This window comes from Podarcis raffonei, chromosome 15, assembly GCF_027172205.1.
Source record: "Podarcis raffonei isolate rPodRaf1 chromosome 15, rPodRaf1.pri, whole genome shotgun sequence".
Taxonomy (NCBI): Eukaryota; Metazoa; Chordata; class Lepidosauria; order Squamata; family Lacertidae; genus Podarcis; species Podarcis raffonei.
This window is the reverse complement of record NC_070616.1, coordinates 4,482,331-4,496,595: the sequence shown is the minus strand read 5'-3', so window position 1 is coordinate 4,496,595 and position 14,265 is coordinate 4,482,331. Positions and strand designations below refer to the sequence as shown.

Here is a 14,265-nt window from a genome sequence, read left to right as displayed (position 1 = left end):
CCCCCCTCCTGCTCTTCTGTTTGAATTCTCTCTCTCTCTTTTCCCCCCTTCTCTCTTCTGTACACTCAGGAAAAAAATATTGATCTTGAACACCACAATATCCAACATACACGAACCGCAGGGCAGGGTTAGGTCAAGTACACGCACACTTGGATTCATGGTGCTCCCTCCTTGTTCCTCAATGGAAAATAATAAAAAAATGGTCCCCACAAGAAAAGCACAGGGTATACAGTAGCACGACAGAAGGGTCATCATCCGTTTACGTATGGAGTGAACACACACTAGCATTTTCTCTAAGACTAAACTGGAAACCTGCATAGGTTAAAAGGGGGGGGGGGACTCTACTAGGTTTGCCGCTGTTGTTTTTTAAATTCAGGAAAGGTTGTCTGTACTCATGTCTTTTATTTTTAAAGAGCTAAGCAATCCAAGCGGGGTAGGAGATGCCGGTTTAGTGTTCCAACTCCCAACTACAAATCCTTCTCTTGGTTTAAGCTTTTTCTGCTGCCACCCCCCCCCCCTTCAGAATATACGACGAGACTTTTAAATGCATTTTTTCCCCTTAGATAAGACGGTACATATTTGTAAAGCTGCTCACATACACTGAACTTTAGATTCGATAGTAGAGTTTAAACGTTTACAGAGTGCAAATTGGAAGAGTCACAAAGAGACCGGGGTTTAATGTCAAGAAGCAAGTCTTGCAAAAAAAAAGAAACCAAAAGGGGGGGGGAGCCCACTCAAATATTCCCATTTGGAAAGAAAAAAAAAAACAAGAGTCCTTTCTAAGTGACATGGAATGTGGAAAAAAGAAGGATTATGCTTAAGTGGGACTGAAAAGGTTTGCGCTGGGGACGGGGAGAGAAACAAAAATAGAGTCCTTCATAAAGTAAAGGTTATAAGGGGCACAAAGCTTTTTCCCTGTCGAGCTGAAGTGGGACGGTGGAGTTTCAACAGCAAATCGATGCTAGCTCCAAACAGACTTGCTTTTCTTACATGGTGTATCCGAAACCGGGCTGAGGCTGCCCATAGGGAGGGGCAGTGTAGCCGTAGCCAAAAGGTGCTTGTGGGGGGACTGCGACGCTGGGCCCAGCCGTCAACATCAGCTGGGGCTGGCCTAGGGGGGAAAGGAAGCGGGGAGAGGAAGAACGGTTAGTGAAAGAGTCGGCGCTCCATTCAATCCATGTTCATAAAAGGGGACAGCATGAGAACCCCTACAATTAATTTTTATTTCATTTGTTTAATCAGAACTACCAACTCAAAACAGTTTACAAAAACCAAGCAAGCACTGTTCTGAAGAAGCAGCATTCCTGGCTTCTAAATTATATGTCTGTGTAGACTTGCTGAAAAAGAAGGCTTTATATACAGTATTGTGTATTATGCCTAGTGAGGGCGTCTTGCCTAATGTAGACAGGCAAGGAGTTCCACAACAGAGATGCTGCCAGACGGAAAAGGGGTTTTTATCTCACAAGTGTGGAAAGCGCTCAAAGTGGCGCTTGTGAAAGGGCTGAGTGGGCATATTTGGGGCAAGGCAGTCCTTCAAGGAAACTGCCATCAATTCCAGCCATCGTGAATTATCAGCATATACAGTGAAACCTTGGCTTTCGGACATCTCCGTTGCTGAACGCTTCAGTTTTCGAACGGCGGAAACCCAGGAATAAATGCTTCCATTTTCAAACACACCTCGGAAGTTGGAACGGCTTCCGCTGTGTGTATCTGTTGTTTTTCACAATTTTCTCTACTGAATTGGCAAACCACCCTTTGCGCCTTGGTTTTTGAATGTTTTGGAAGTCGAACCGTCTTCTGGAACGGATTGCATTCAAAAACCGAGGTACCACTGTACCGGTATTTAGCTGCTGATGTATCACAGTGTTGAAAACCAAGTATCGCCCAGCCCTAGCACCTTCAGAGAGGGGATGTGTCTCCTGAAAATTGCCCCTCTTTCCTGCAATCTTGTAAGACTGCTTCATTAATAGCAAAGTTTTAAATTTAAATCTGCTCAGTGCCCTACAAATAAGTTTATTTGATTAGAATAAACTCAACATGGCAGCTCTAGGTATCTTCCAGAAGTGCACTGTACCAGGGCAGGGAACTTCAGGCTCAGGGGCCAAAAGAATATGGCCTCTGGCTGCCAGCTGCCGAACTTCCTTAAGTTCCGTTTTAGAACTAGCTGCTGCAAAGCGTGCCCATTTCATCCACCCAACTGCACATTAAGCCGCAGGTCGTTACCATAAACAATGGGCTGTGTTTCCGTTGCCTGCTCTTCCTCTTTCCTCAGAGACTCTGAGGCGTCCAGTTTGTCCACCTAGGAAGACAGAAGAACCCCAAAGAAATCAGGCAAGGCTGAGCTGCAGAATCTCAACTCCCGTTTTGTTTTCTGGCAGAGAAGTGGAAAAGCCTTCAAGGGGCGTGGAACGCAGTCAGAGAAACCAGGTCGCTCCCAAAATGAGGTTTCGGGGGCTGGGGGGGAAGTTAATGTTGGGACTGTTACAAAGGCCATCTCAACTACATTGGACAGCCGTTTGGAGAAAAGACATCAAGGAGGTTCTGCCGATAAACCTTCAGAACGGAGGGGAAAGCCTGACACCTACCGCCAAGTGGTTTTTCCAGTTATTCATTCCCCAAGCCTAGCCTGGACCTGTCAGGCTCATTGTCTCTAGAGGCTGCACTTGGGGGATCAAATGACCACATCCAGTAATAGGTTTCTAGGCAATTTGTCACACTGCCATCCAACCAATTTGCCACATCCCCAGCTTGCAACGTGACCTGCAATACCTGTCTACTGAGCCTCTACAGGCCCCACCTGGACTCTACTACTGTGGCACAGGTTTGGGTGACCTGAGAAGCACAGGCGCGTCTCTTTAAAAAGAACAGGGTTGCAACCATTTGTTAAAAAGCAAGACTGGAGGGCGTTTGTCTGCCATCCAAGCTTCTTGCTTCTCCATAACCTATGGCTGCCTTTGACAACCTGGTGCTCCTCGGGTTCTAAGGGACTACAACTCCTACCAGCCCCGGCCAGCAGGATGTGAGTTGGGAGTTCAGAACACCTGGTGGGCACTCAGGTTGGCAGAGGCTGATCATATACAGGAGAAAACTACCTTTATAAAGTGTGGGGGGAGACACAGCAGAGCACTGGAACTGTGGCAGGTTGGAGGAAGGTTCAGCGCCCTCCCACCTCACCCCAACCTGAATGAAGTGCCCAGGATGGAGAGATTTTTTGTTCAGCATCCAAAGGATCACAGCAGAACCTCCCACAAGTCGGTGTGTTGTAGGTGGATTGCAGAAGGATTATAACGGGTGAGTCCTAACTCCAATGCCACAAATTACAAGACTAACTTCTATGATCTGGAAGTTACCCTTGGAGCTGAGGAAGATGCCTTCTATCGGGTCAAACTGAATGTCCATCTGAGCATACATTGTCTCCTCTGACCGGCAGACGCTTTCGAAGGCCTTAGCCGGAGAGATCTTATCCTCACCTGTCACTACCTGATCCTTTCTGGTTTCCCATTTTAATGGGGAATGCTGGGAACAGATTCTACATGCCAAGCAAGCGATTTGCTACTGAGCTACAGCCATCTCCTTACTGTTTAGTAAGACTGCTAAGGACTTAAGAAAAGCCCTCCTGGGTCAAGCTAATGGCCCACCTAGTCCAGCATGATGTTCTCACTGTGGCCAACCAGACGCCAGTGGGAAAGCCGCAAGCAGGATTCAAGCACAAGAGCCCTCTACCATCCTGCGGTTCCCAGCAAGTGATATTCAGAAGCATGGCTACCTCCAGCCGTGGAGGCAGAGCAGAGCCACTATCACTGGGCTGGAATCCATCTCTAGAGTAATAGGGTCAGGTATGCAGTTTCCCCCACACCCCCTGGTTGGCTTCCCGACGAAACACAAGGGAGGTTAGGAGAACACACAAGGGGGCGGGGGGAACAAATGTGGAGGGCAGGGGAGGCAAACGAGAGCATCCAGTCAACCTTTCTCAAGCTTCATAGCCTGCTCTCTGGGCAGATCGTGTTACCCCTACAAAAGTCAACACTGCTCCTGCTGGGAAGCCTGCGGCGATGAGGAAGAACCAGAATAAGCTTGGGATTGTCTGAGGTTACCGAAGCAAAGATCCAGACAGAGAAATGCAAGCTAAGCAGAAGAGGCAGAGTCTCCACAGGGCCCAGGCCAGTTTCCGGACCAGGACATTAAAAAAAAACCAAAACACAAAAAACCTGTCCATTAAAAATAAATTTTAAACTCTACTCAGGTGGCTCTTACTAAACGCAAGGGTTTAGAATATACTCTGCAAGCTTGTTAAAAAAAGAGGGAGGGGGAGAGAAGCTGCTCTTTACACAAAAACCAAACTATTGGACACTCCCTGCTGATAGATTTCGTTAAGTGCACAGAACTGCATTTTTTTTAAAGAAAGGCTTTTCCACGGAGACTGCGATAAAGCTGCAGAGGGGGGAGAAAGAGTAAAAAATAAAAAAAGAAATCACATGCGGTCAATGTTTTATATATATATATATAAATTTATCTATATATTTTTGGTGCCATGTGTGTGATCATGGAAAAAAGGCAAAAGAACTGAAGCAGGGGAGTGAGGTTGGAAAGATGGCGGCCAGACAAGGCTCCCTTTCCCACCCCCACCTCCCCAAAAAAGTTCACGGCACGCAGCAGCCCACCCCCGCCCCTCCCCGTCACCCACAGCAATGCGCTTTGCAGCTTCAGGGGAAAGTGAGATGTAACATCACAATGACTGTTGAACATGCTCAGTTCAAGAAAGCAAAACACTGCAGTTCATTAACCTTTTTTCACACCACACTTTTCTTTTGTTGTTTTTTTCCAACCGACTCGACTTGCTAGCTGCTGAAGGACTTTTAGGGAGAGCGTTTTAAGACACAGATCTGCAACAGGTTCCAGAAGTTGCCGCAGGGGGGTGCTCAAAAAAGGAAGAGGCGGCAGCTTTAAATCAACGTCTGGTTTGCAGACTTTTTGGAAGATGGCTTTTTAGCATCCCCTAGAACCCACCAGCCAAAGAGAAAGGGGTTTAACTTATGGGAAAGGAAGTTCTTTGAGCATCTATTCTGGTTTAAAGGAAATGCTGAGAACGTCTGGGAGGGTTGGTTTTTTTTTTTTTTTTTTGTAAAGGTGAGAAGGGTTTAAACCAATAGGGCTTTGGCTCAGGGAACGAGCCTTGGGCTGGAAGGAGAGCCGGCTGGAAGTGGGAAAACTGGACGCTGAGTTGGAGGTGAGAAAAAAAACCCAGTCTTTAAGCAGCTAGCTGGAGCATTCTTTGGTTTTGCCTACTTTCAGCGAGACACATTAGTAAGACTCGAGGATCAGGTGTTGGATCACAGTCCTTTCCAAGGAGGCAAAAAAGATACTGCATTAAATGAGGGAGAGGAACCCAGATTGCCACCCTGATACTCTCCGGGGGGTGGGGTGGGGGGTGAGAGGGTGGCACCACTAAAATGATTTGCAGCCACCTGCAGGGCAATTTATTTTGAAATGTTTCTTGGGGACCAGGTTCCCAGGGCCTTGTGGTCTCTCTTCAAACTGTGATCCAACTGATTGCATCCAACCTTCCTGGGAGAGTCTATTAGCCAATTAGTGTCTACTGGTTGGTCCTACAGCTAATGACTATGGTTTTAATTTGCAGAGGCTTTAGTGAGATTTCTGTTCAAGGGGCTGGCGGGCAGAAAGCAGTAGCAGCAGTGTAGTAAAGGGAGGAAGGAGGGGGAGAGGGGGAAAACTCATGCAGATATATATCCTTAGACTTAGGCCTCCAGACTTAAAGATGGAAAAGAATCAACTTTCACCTTTTCCTTTATTGTATCAACCTGCAAAGGAATTCAGAAGGTGCAGCTTAGAGGAAAAAAACTCACTCCATAATAGAGCATTTCTTTTTCTTTTAAAGGTAGATTAAGCAAAGAGCAAAGAGGGGGGGGGGAGGGGAGTTAAAACCTTAAAAAACCCCAAAAACATATTGGAAGTTATCTGCTACTGAAAGCCAAGTCGGGCTTCCGATTCCAAGGCCAGGCCAGGTTATACACAATGTACGTTGTGAAACTGAGTGCAGGCTTTCTGGACTAGGATGTTGCTATGCTGAGATCGCTGCCCCCGGGTTAAAGGAACAAGGTTACTGCTGCCACCACCAAAATTATTTCTTCCTTAACTCCTGCATGCTGGGTTCAAGTCCTTTTTTGACCTGTGACCCTGTGTTTCTGAAAGGAACAGAGCCTTGTGGGGTAGGGCTGGGATCCAGTCTAAATAGTTCACATCCTAGCATACACAGAACCACCTAAGCTCAGCCTTGGTCACCCAGTTTTCTCACACTTTCAGGAGCAGCAGGAGTACGCTTCTAGGAGTTTTAACTGTTTTCGGAAGGTTACTCTAAACTGTTTTTAAAAAGGTTTATTGTTTTAGCATTGATACATTTGCCGCCCTGGACTCCTTTGGAGGAAAGTGTGGGATATAAATTCAGTAACTAAAATAAAATACTCCCATTTAAACGATTATACGGCTACTGAGCAACTTTCACTGTTTTTATCGAGAGCTATTGCGGCAAGCACTACAAGCTTCTGGATAAATCTTTTGTGCAGAGCGATCACTCAAATGCACCTTTCCATAAACACAGGAGTGCTGCTTGGGGGTTGGGGGATGGAGAGAGAATTCAGACTGTCTAGAACTAGGAAGGGCAGCTGCTGGGAACATGAGCTGGCTGGGGTCATCAAGTCACCATTCTTTCAGCGAAAGGATTGCTGAGATCGCCCAAAACCTTTTGGAACCCCTGAAACACTCAAGTTTTAAGCTGGTGCTGCAACAAGCAAGTGGAAAGCCAGTCGCTCAAGAGATACCTCTTTGAAAGCATCACTTGGGCTCAGTCGAGGAAACCAGAAACCCATTTTCATAGCTTGACCAACAGGGGAGGTGGTCAGTCTGGCAAAGAGCAGATCACCTAGCGGGGACTGCAGCACTCATTGCTGGACAGATTGTTCCTGAGTGGGCAAAGTTTCCGACCACCCCTGAAGAAGATCCACAGTGGATGATAGAAACAGACCCTTTCTGGCTTGGTACATACTTCTGCACCGGGATGTCAGCTCACGTAAGGAGGAATTGCAAAGATCTGGTTGCATCACAGTAATTGCAAATGCCAGCATATGCGGGAAACACGGCGTTCAATCCTTCGTGGATTTAAGTCTTACGGATGAACCACTCTTCATTACCCCAAAAAGTGGCTTCCAACCTGCAGGAATTGGTCTTGCGAGACCAATGGTAGACTGATCAGGGGGCTCCAATTCCAGGCCCATCCTCCAAGCTCAGCAATGGTAGAAGTTGCGGCTGATTACACGGTATCACCTGCTCTGGTCATGGGCCTGATCTGGGGCTGCTTCCTGGGAGGGACTGCTCTTTATCAAGACAGCCAGAACCTATTTAACTATGCTATGAAAAGGGTGACTTGAAAAACTTGTGTGTTCGAGCTTGCTTTCCCCTCCTCCCTCCCATTCCCTTTTCCTCTTGTGCCATGTCTTACTGATCGGGGGGGGGGGGAAGTCTCAAGAAGAACAAGCGCCAACGAGGACAGAGACTGACGCTCCAAGAAGCACAACGCAGGGGTTAGTCGCACACATAACACACAACTGATTGTGCTCATGGGGAAACAGCACGGCAAGCAACCAGCAGGGAGGCCTCTGATTTATTGGGGTGGGTGGGCTCCGAGACCCTCCTTACCTTGCTCAAATACTCCTTCATGACCTGGATGAAGTAAGGCATGGCAAAATCCATGATATTGTGCCTCCAGGCCGTCTCCAGGACAACATCTGGCCGGAGGAGGTCATAGCAGGTGAAGAGGCAGGCCCCGAAACACTCCCTCTTGCCCTCCTGCAGGAACCACTGCAACAACTCTTCCGCCAGCTCAGTGTCTTTGGACTCCGAAGCGTACTGCATGGCGTCCTGGGAGGGGAAGCAGGCGAAAAAAATCAGAACATGTGCCAAAAAAGAGAAGAATGTGTCAAGCAAAGATGTGTAACTGCCCTACTGCTCAAGAGCGGCCTAGCCATTGCCCACCTACCCCAACTTCATGTCTGGGGCTACAAATCCCATCAGCCCCAGCAATGTTTTGGACTACAAATCCCATCAGCTGTGTTGGCTACATCTGATGGGAGCTGTAATTCAAAATATCAGAGTGGGGGAAAGGCTGGCCTCTCCACTGTGTGTTTTCCATCTGCAGTAGCTGCTACTAGGGCAACGTTTTCAAAAGGAATGAGGTTACTAGGGATCTTCAGAATGTTCTTCACACTTTTCTTTTACTCGGGCTCTTTTTAAATATATCCACGTTTATGAAAAATGCCCTTTTAAATGTTAAGGACAGGAAGCGCTTTTTTTTCATACCCCAAAGTAGAATGCTGTGATTTCCCAGAGAGGTTCAGAAACCTAAGTTTGTTTCATGTCATATGCGGTTTTAGACGGCTATCAGCTTTATGTATTCCAAACTTGAGCTACTTTTACATGAATATGGGACTGATGAGTTGTTTGATGATGCCCCCTTTCTTCGTGCATTGCAGTTGTGGAACCTATCATATCTTAACTCTATTGTGTCCGATTTAGATGTTTAGTGACGTGAAGCTTCTCTGGAGCCTATTGGTGAAGGGTAGTCTACAAAGCGCTTGAACAGACGTATTTCACATGGATGTGTCGTCTGCTTCTTTAAGAACACTTGTTTTCCAACAGCTGGGTGAGCAGATCCAGTTACGTGAATCTGAATAAACCATACAATCTCGAAGGCAAGAAGAGGAGGACAAACACCATGTCACGGAGGGTTGCAAACACAGATCGAAGGGCCTCGGAAACTCTTCTGCAAGCAAAACTGCTTTGCCCTCATCACTGCCTCCTGGGTACCATGCTGGGCACCCTCCCGATACAGACAGGCAGAGCTCACCCCACCAGCCCTGTCACCTTGTATAGCCTGTCTTTCTTGCACAGCTCCACACTCTGCTTCCAGCGGTTGTTGCCTTTGAAGAGATACGCAGCGATTCTCCTGAACTCAATCAGCTCGTGCTTCTCCAGGCGCTGAGCAAGGGAGATGTTGTCAAAGTTGTCATAGGCATCTATCGAGGTCCTGAGAGCCTGGACGGGAGGGAGAAGGTTTTAAAATGGCGCTTTCAGGCCAATAGGTATAGGTATAATATAGTAAAGGGTATAGGTATAATATAATAAAATAATATCTCAGAGAAACAGAGGATGTGGTTTCTAAGCAAAGATGGTATGGAAGTTTCTGATGCACAGAACTGAAGATGAGTTTTAGCATCCTGAGAACATGTGACACCCTGAAACCGTTCCTACCTGATAGTCTTCTTCTATAATGAAGAGGTTGTTCAGAGATTCGTTCACCGATTTGTTATTGTGGTTCTGAACGGAGCGCAAGTAGGGCTTCACCAGTGGAAGCTGTTTAACCTGTGAACAGGGATAGGAGGTTACTGCACGACCCAACCAAGCAGCCAGGGGCTATTTAATCATTTTTTAAACTGCCTTAAAGTTATTGGGGGGGGGAGATCTTGGCCAATACACAAGCAGCTGTGCTCTGATCTGTGGCAAGGCCACTTCCAAATTAAGGAGGGGATGCAGAGGGAAGTTTCCTCCAGAGAGGGATGACCCTACCTTGCTGAAGAAGTTGACCGCACGCGTGTGGTCCAGTCGGGGAGACAGAACCATCAGCAAGTCGTTGAGCAGCAGAGGTTTGAACTCCAAGTAAAACTGGATTGCTTTGTAATACAGCTCCACGTTGGCCACCTGAGGGAAGAAAAGGCGGGTTAACTGGCTCCCAAACATTTGCAAGGGTGGCAGGGAAAGCTTAAGGGAATGAAGGCACAATTCTGGCTATCCCCGGCACAACCCCTCCTTCGCTTTGGCACCTTTCCCAACAGAAAGCCACTTGCTCATCCACCACATCAGTGGCGCAGGATCATGCAGGTGCTTCCTGTTCCAACAGTCAAATCAAAATACCCACACAGATATAAAACCTACCAAAGGGAATTCACTGAGAAACAGGACAGTACCTTGGTGATGATGTCTTTGAACTGCCCTTCCTTCCAAGCATCTGTTGGGTGGTTCATCATGGTAATGATGGCGTTATCGTATTCTTCGTATTTGTCGTACAGGAAGACTAACTCGGCCCAAAGATGGGCTTGTTCAGCTGCCCTCAACACCTTCAAGAAATGAAAATGGTTTAGAATAGGTGCTCGCAAACTATGGTCTGCAGGAGTCTGTCAGGTCAACCACAGCATCTGTGAAGAACACTTAGAGCCTTGAATTGTATGGAATTCGAATTGTAATACAATATAGAAATCACACAGCATCTAGAGCAGTGCATTACAATTGCTACAAAAGGCAGAAAAATCATTAAGTGGTCCACCAGGGCCCTGAACAACTTTCAGGTGATCCATGGAGGGTGGACCACTGGTTTAGAGTATTACAACTAGTCTAGAACAGGCTGAGAGCCTTCCTAGCTTAGACTAGCACAGCATCTGTGTTCAACAATAACCAACCAGATGCCTCTGGGAAGCTCCAATGGCAGCCTTCCTCAGTTGGTCCTGACCAATGGGAATTCACAGGGAAGCAAACCCCGCCTCCCAGTGCCCAGAGCTACTTGGCCATTATCATGTCTAACAGCCATCAACAGGTCTACCGCCCATTCAGTTTGTCAGACAGGCCCATGGAGAGCGCAGTCCTGCCACAAGTGTGCACTGTTCGAGCCACTTTTGCCTCTGGTGCTACTGAACTTCATTGCCTGAGCCAGAACGGTGGCAGCATTTGCTCTTTGCCCACATGCTGCAGCGCCACCCAAATTGCCTTTTGATCCTCGAGAAAGAGGAAGCATATGAGCGGATTCTCCTCCACCTTGATGCCTGTGAGGTAGGTTAGACTAACAGGCAGCAACTGGCCCACCTTATAGCTGAATGGGGACATATTACGAAGCTGCACTACCACCAGTTCAGACAAGATCTTTTGCTCAATTTGTAGCCGCTCCCCTAAGAAAGGAGGGGTCCCTCCCCAAATTGGAGCCAGGGCCTCCCTCTTCATAGCTTAACATAGCTTACCCTCCCCCAAAAAATGACCCCTGAATTTTTGAATTTTATTGGTATTGATGCTGCATATTATGTTGTATTTTATGTTGTATTTCATGCTGTTTTTAAGTTGCATTTTAGTCAATGTTTTATATTTGCTGTTAGCCGCCCTGAGCCCGGTTTTTAAACCAGGAAGGGCGGGGTATAAATAAAAAATTTTTTTTTATTATTATTAACTCACCAAAATGCTCAGCCGCAATCACTCTGCAAGGTTCTGGATTTTTGCTTTTTAACCGGTGTTCTTATTACTGCACTGATCTTCCTCTTACACTGCCATCCCCACCTGTTTTCTATTCCTCATATAATTTGCAATCTTGGGGACAGACTTACCTTAGGAATGTTGACTCGCGACCAAAAGAGCTCCAGGTGTTCCCTCATTTTCTGTGGCTTGAATTTAGAGTAGAGGATGGCCAGCTCTGTGAACATTCCCATATGGGCCCGCTCCAGCCCCAGAGCCGATTCCAACATGGTGATCAGCTCCTCAAAGTAGCCACGGTCCTGGGGGGTGAAAGAGAAACGAGTTAATGCTCAGCAACGGCCGCCTCCTTGAGCACCCCTTTACGAAGGCAAAGCTCTGCAGTACTATCAGCACTGCTTTTTCTTCCCCACCTCCCCATTACCTGGTAATAGTTGATGAGCTCCTCCAGTTCATCCGCATGCACAACAATGTGAAGGCCGCACATCTGGGCCAGGCGGAACTCTTTCCCATCCACGCACGCAAAGCAGACCTGGAGGGGGGAAATGTCAAAGACCAAGCTTCAGTTACCTTCTCTCTCAGAGGAACTGGGGGGAGCAGCAAAGTCCTCCTCTCTAGAAACCCCTTTCTCCACTGTTGCCCTGAGCCAGCATCGTTCTCTAGATGATGCTAGACTTGAATTGCCATTAGCTCAGGCTGGGGACGCCAAGGATGATGGACCCATCTAGCTCAGCATTGACTGTACTGTCTGGCAGCAGCTCTCTAGGCCTTTTTCAGGCCTTCCCAGTCCTGCCTGGAGATGCCAAGGCTTGAACCTTTCTGTATGCAAAGCAGGTGCTTTACTACTGAGCTACAGCTCTTCCTTTAAAACCAAAGCAAGGTTCCAGTCCTCACGGTTCTGAATCAAAGGCTGATTTAAACAGGAACAGAGGAAGCTGCTTTGTACAGAACCTGACCATTGGTCCATCTAGTTCAGTACTGCCTACACTGACTGGCAGTGGCTCTCCAGCGTTTCAGAGGACATTCCCAGCCGTACCTGGAGATGCTAGGGACTGGAGCTGGGGTCTCTTCCCTGACACTATCACGTCTGATCAGGCCTCTCCCATGAATCTCTCTTCTCCCCCTCCCCTTTTAAAGCTACCTATCAAAGCCAGCAGGAACAAGCTCTGCATACTGCATGAAGCAAAGGGCTCACCTCCTTCCAAGTCCGAGTGCTGTTTGCTTTCCGGGCTCCGTCCACGGCTGCCTGATATTCGCCGAGGTGGACCAACGTGGAAGCCAAGCGCCCAAAGTTGGAGACATTGTTATAGAGAAGCTTGGCTGCGTCATACATCTTCTCATCATAGCAACGGTCGCCAACCTAGAGAAGACAGTGAAGAGAAAAAGTGCTTGATTTCACCCATCCAACCATGCTCATTCTGTACTCAAGCGTCCTCTCTTAAAATTGAGGTCACATTTCCCCTTACTACTTGTTCTCAATTATCTGAATACCTTTTCTCTGATTACACCCCCCCCCACCATGAAATGACTCAATTTTCTCTGTTTATTTTCAACTTCTCATTATTTAGGCACCATCCGTCCTCCCCCCCCCCCCGACCCCGCAAAGCAATGACAAGACAAGGCTAAACTATCTGAATCATTTGACCATACGAAAGCATTTATCTAAGCTTTCTGAGTGGAATGAACAGTTCCAATGAAATATGAGTGCTGGACTGATCAACTTGACAAAGTGCGGTGCCAGTTTTGTGAATGGGAATAGAGATTTGACCCACACAATGGTATGGCACAGCTACATTCTCACTGGCTTGATCGCAGTGATATGCCCTCACACATATCACAGTTTGAATTACATTTCACGAGTTCTGGAAATTTGGAAACTCGTGATTGCCTGTGTAAGCTTTCACTGCTCCACACATAGGTCACTGTACACTTTTGTTCATTTGTGACTTAACGCCAATAAAACTGTATAATAACAAAGCAAAAAAAAAACCCTGCTACTGGACCAGTTTAACCAAAAAGCCTGGCTTTCTTTTTACAAAAGCACATGCACAAGTTTAGTTCCGTTATTTAAGAAGCCCATTCGTTCTGTTTTTGTTCCATTCTTTCTCCAAAGGGGCTCAGAGCAGTTTACATGACTCCTACACACTTTATCCCCACAACAGCCCTTTGACGTAGGACGGGCTGAGAGGTGGTGACTGTCTTAAGGCCACCCCAGGGCAGTTTTAGGGCTGAGTGGGGATTCTAACCAGGTCCTCCCAGCCTTCAACATGCCAACCACTGCAAAGAAAACTTCTCAGATCCCATATAGAAATCATTTTGATACTTGAGGTCCCCTCCCCCCCCCAAATCCTTGTATCTAAAGCTGTAAAGAATATTTTTGGGGGTATGTGTAGGGGGAAAAGAAACCTCTAATAGGCCCACCCAAACCTTGCAAAGAGACAGAAGGAGCTGAACTAACCAAACTAAAACAAAACACCCCACACTTGAAATTCGCATTTAAAAGGCTGACGGAAGGACTCACTTGTTGAATGTGGGCATTGTTTGGCCCGTTGATGAATTCTTCCAGCTCGGCCAAACGGTTTGTTTTAGCAAGTGCGAAAATGAGTTCCGTCTCCACATAGGATTCCCGGGCCTTCCTGCGGGCCATCTGCAAGTATTTCACCAGCTCCTCCCAGTTTCCTAGGTTGGGGGGCGGAGAGGAGAGGAGAGAAAGAAAGAAAGAAAAAAAAGTTCAAGGTCACATCATGCTGACAATCAGCAGCGTTGCCCAGTTAGGCTGAAAGACAGAGATCCTTCACTTCGTACTTATTACTCGACCGCACAGTCTCACTCGACGAGGAACGTCACTTTTTAGGAAAGGGAGGGGTGGACAACATCACGGCATGTGCGACACTGGCAAAAAGCAAAAACAGGATGAGCCCCCCCAGAACACTGATTAATTCGTACTTAGACTTGAGCTGCGTGCTG

The 14,265-nt window shown here is 47.2% G+C and overlaps 1 protein-coding gene across 2 annotated transcripts in view; it reads right to left on the bottom strand.

The window, feature by feature from the left end:
• CLTC (clathrin heavy chain) overlaps positions 1 to 14,265 on the bottom strand; it is a 76,209-nt gene continuing 61,944 nt past the window's right edge. The window contains exons 22-33 of one of the 2 annotated variants that reach the window (XM_053367949.1): positions 13,820 to 13,977; positions 12,494 to 12,658; positions 11,723 to 11,830; positions 11,433 to 11,600; positions 10,035 to 10,184; positions 9,637 to 9,768; positions 9,322 to 9,432; positions 8,935 to 9,105; positions 7,711 to 7,932; positions 5,799 to 5,819; positions 2,224 to 2,299; positions 1 to 1,111 (exon numbers count right to left, since the gene is read on the bottom strand). In XM_053367949.1, coding sequence (XP_053223924.1) covers positions 987 to 1,111; positions 2,224 to 2,299; positions 5,799 to 5,819; positions 7,711 to 7,932; positions 8,935 to 9,105; positions 9,322 to 9,432; positions 9,637 to 9,768; positions 10,035 to 10,184; positions 11,433 to 11,600; positions 11,723 to 11,830; positions 12,494 to 12,658; positions 13,820 to 13,977 — 1,607 coding nt within the window. In that variant the 3' untranslated portion in view covers positions 1 to 986. The remainder of the gene's footprint in view (positions 1,112 to 2,223; positions 2,300 to 5,798; positions 5,820 to 7,710; positions 7,933 to 8,934; positions 9,106 to 9,321; positions 9,433 to 9,636; positions 9,769 to 10,034; positions 10,185 to 11,432; positions 11,601 to 11,722; positions 11,831 to 12,493; positions 12,659 to 13,819; positions 13,978 to 14,265) is intronic. The other variant, XM_053367950.1, reaches the window with a different exon arrangement.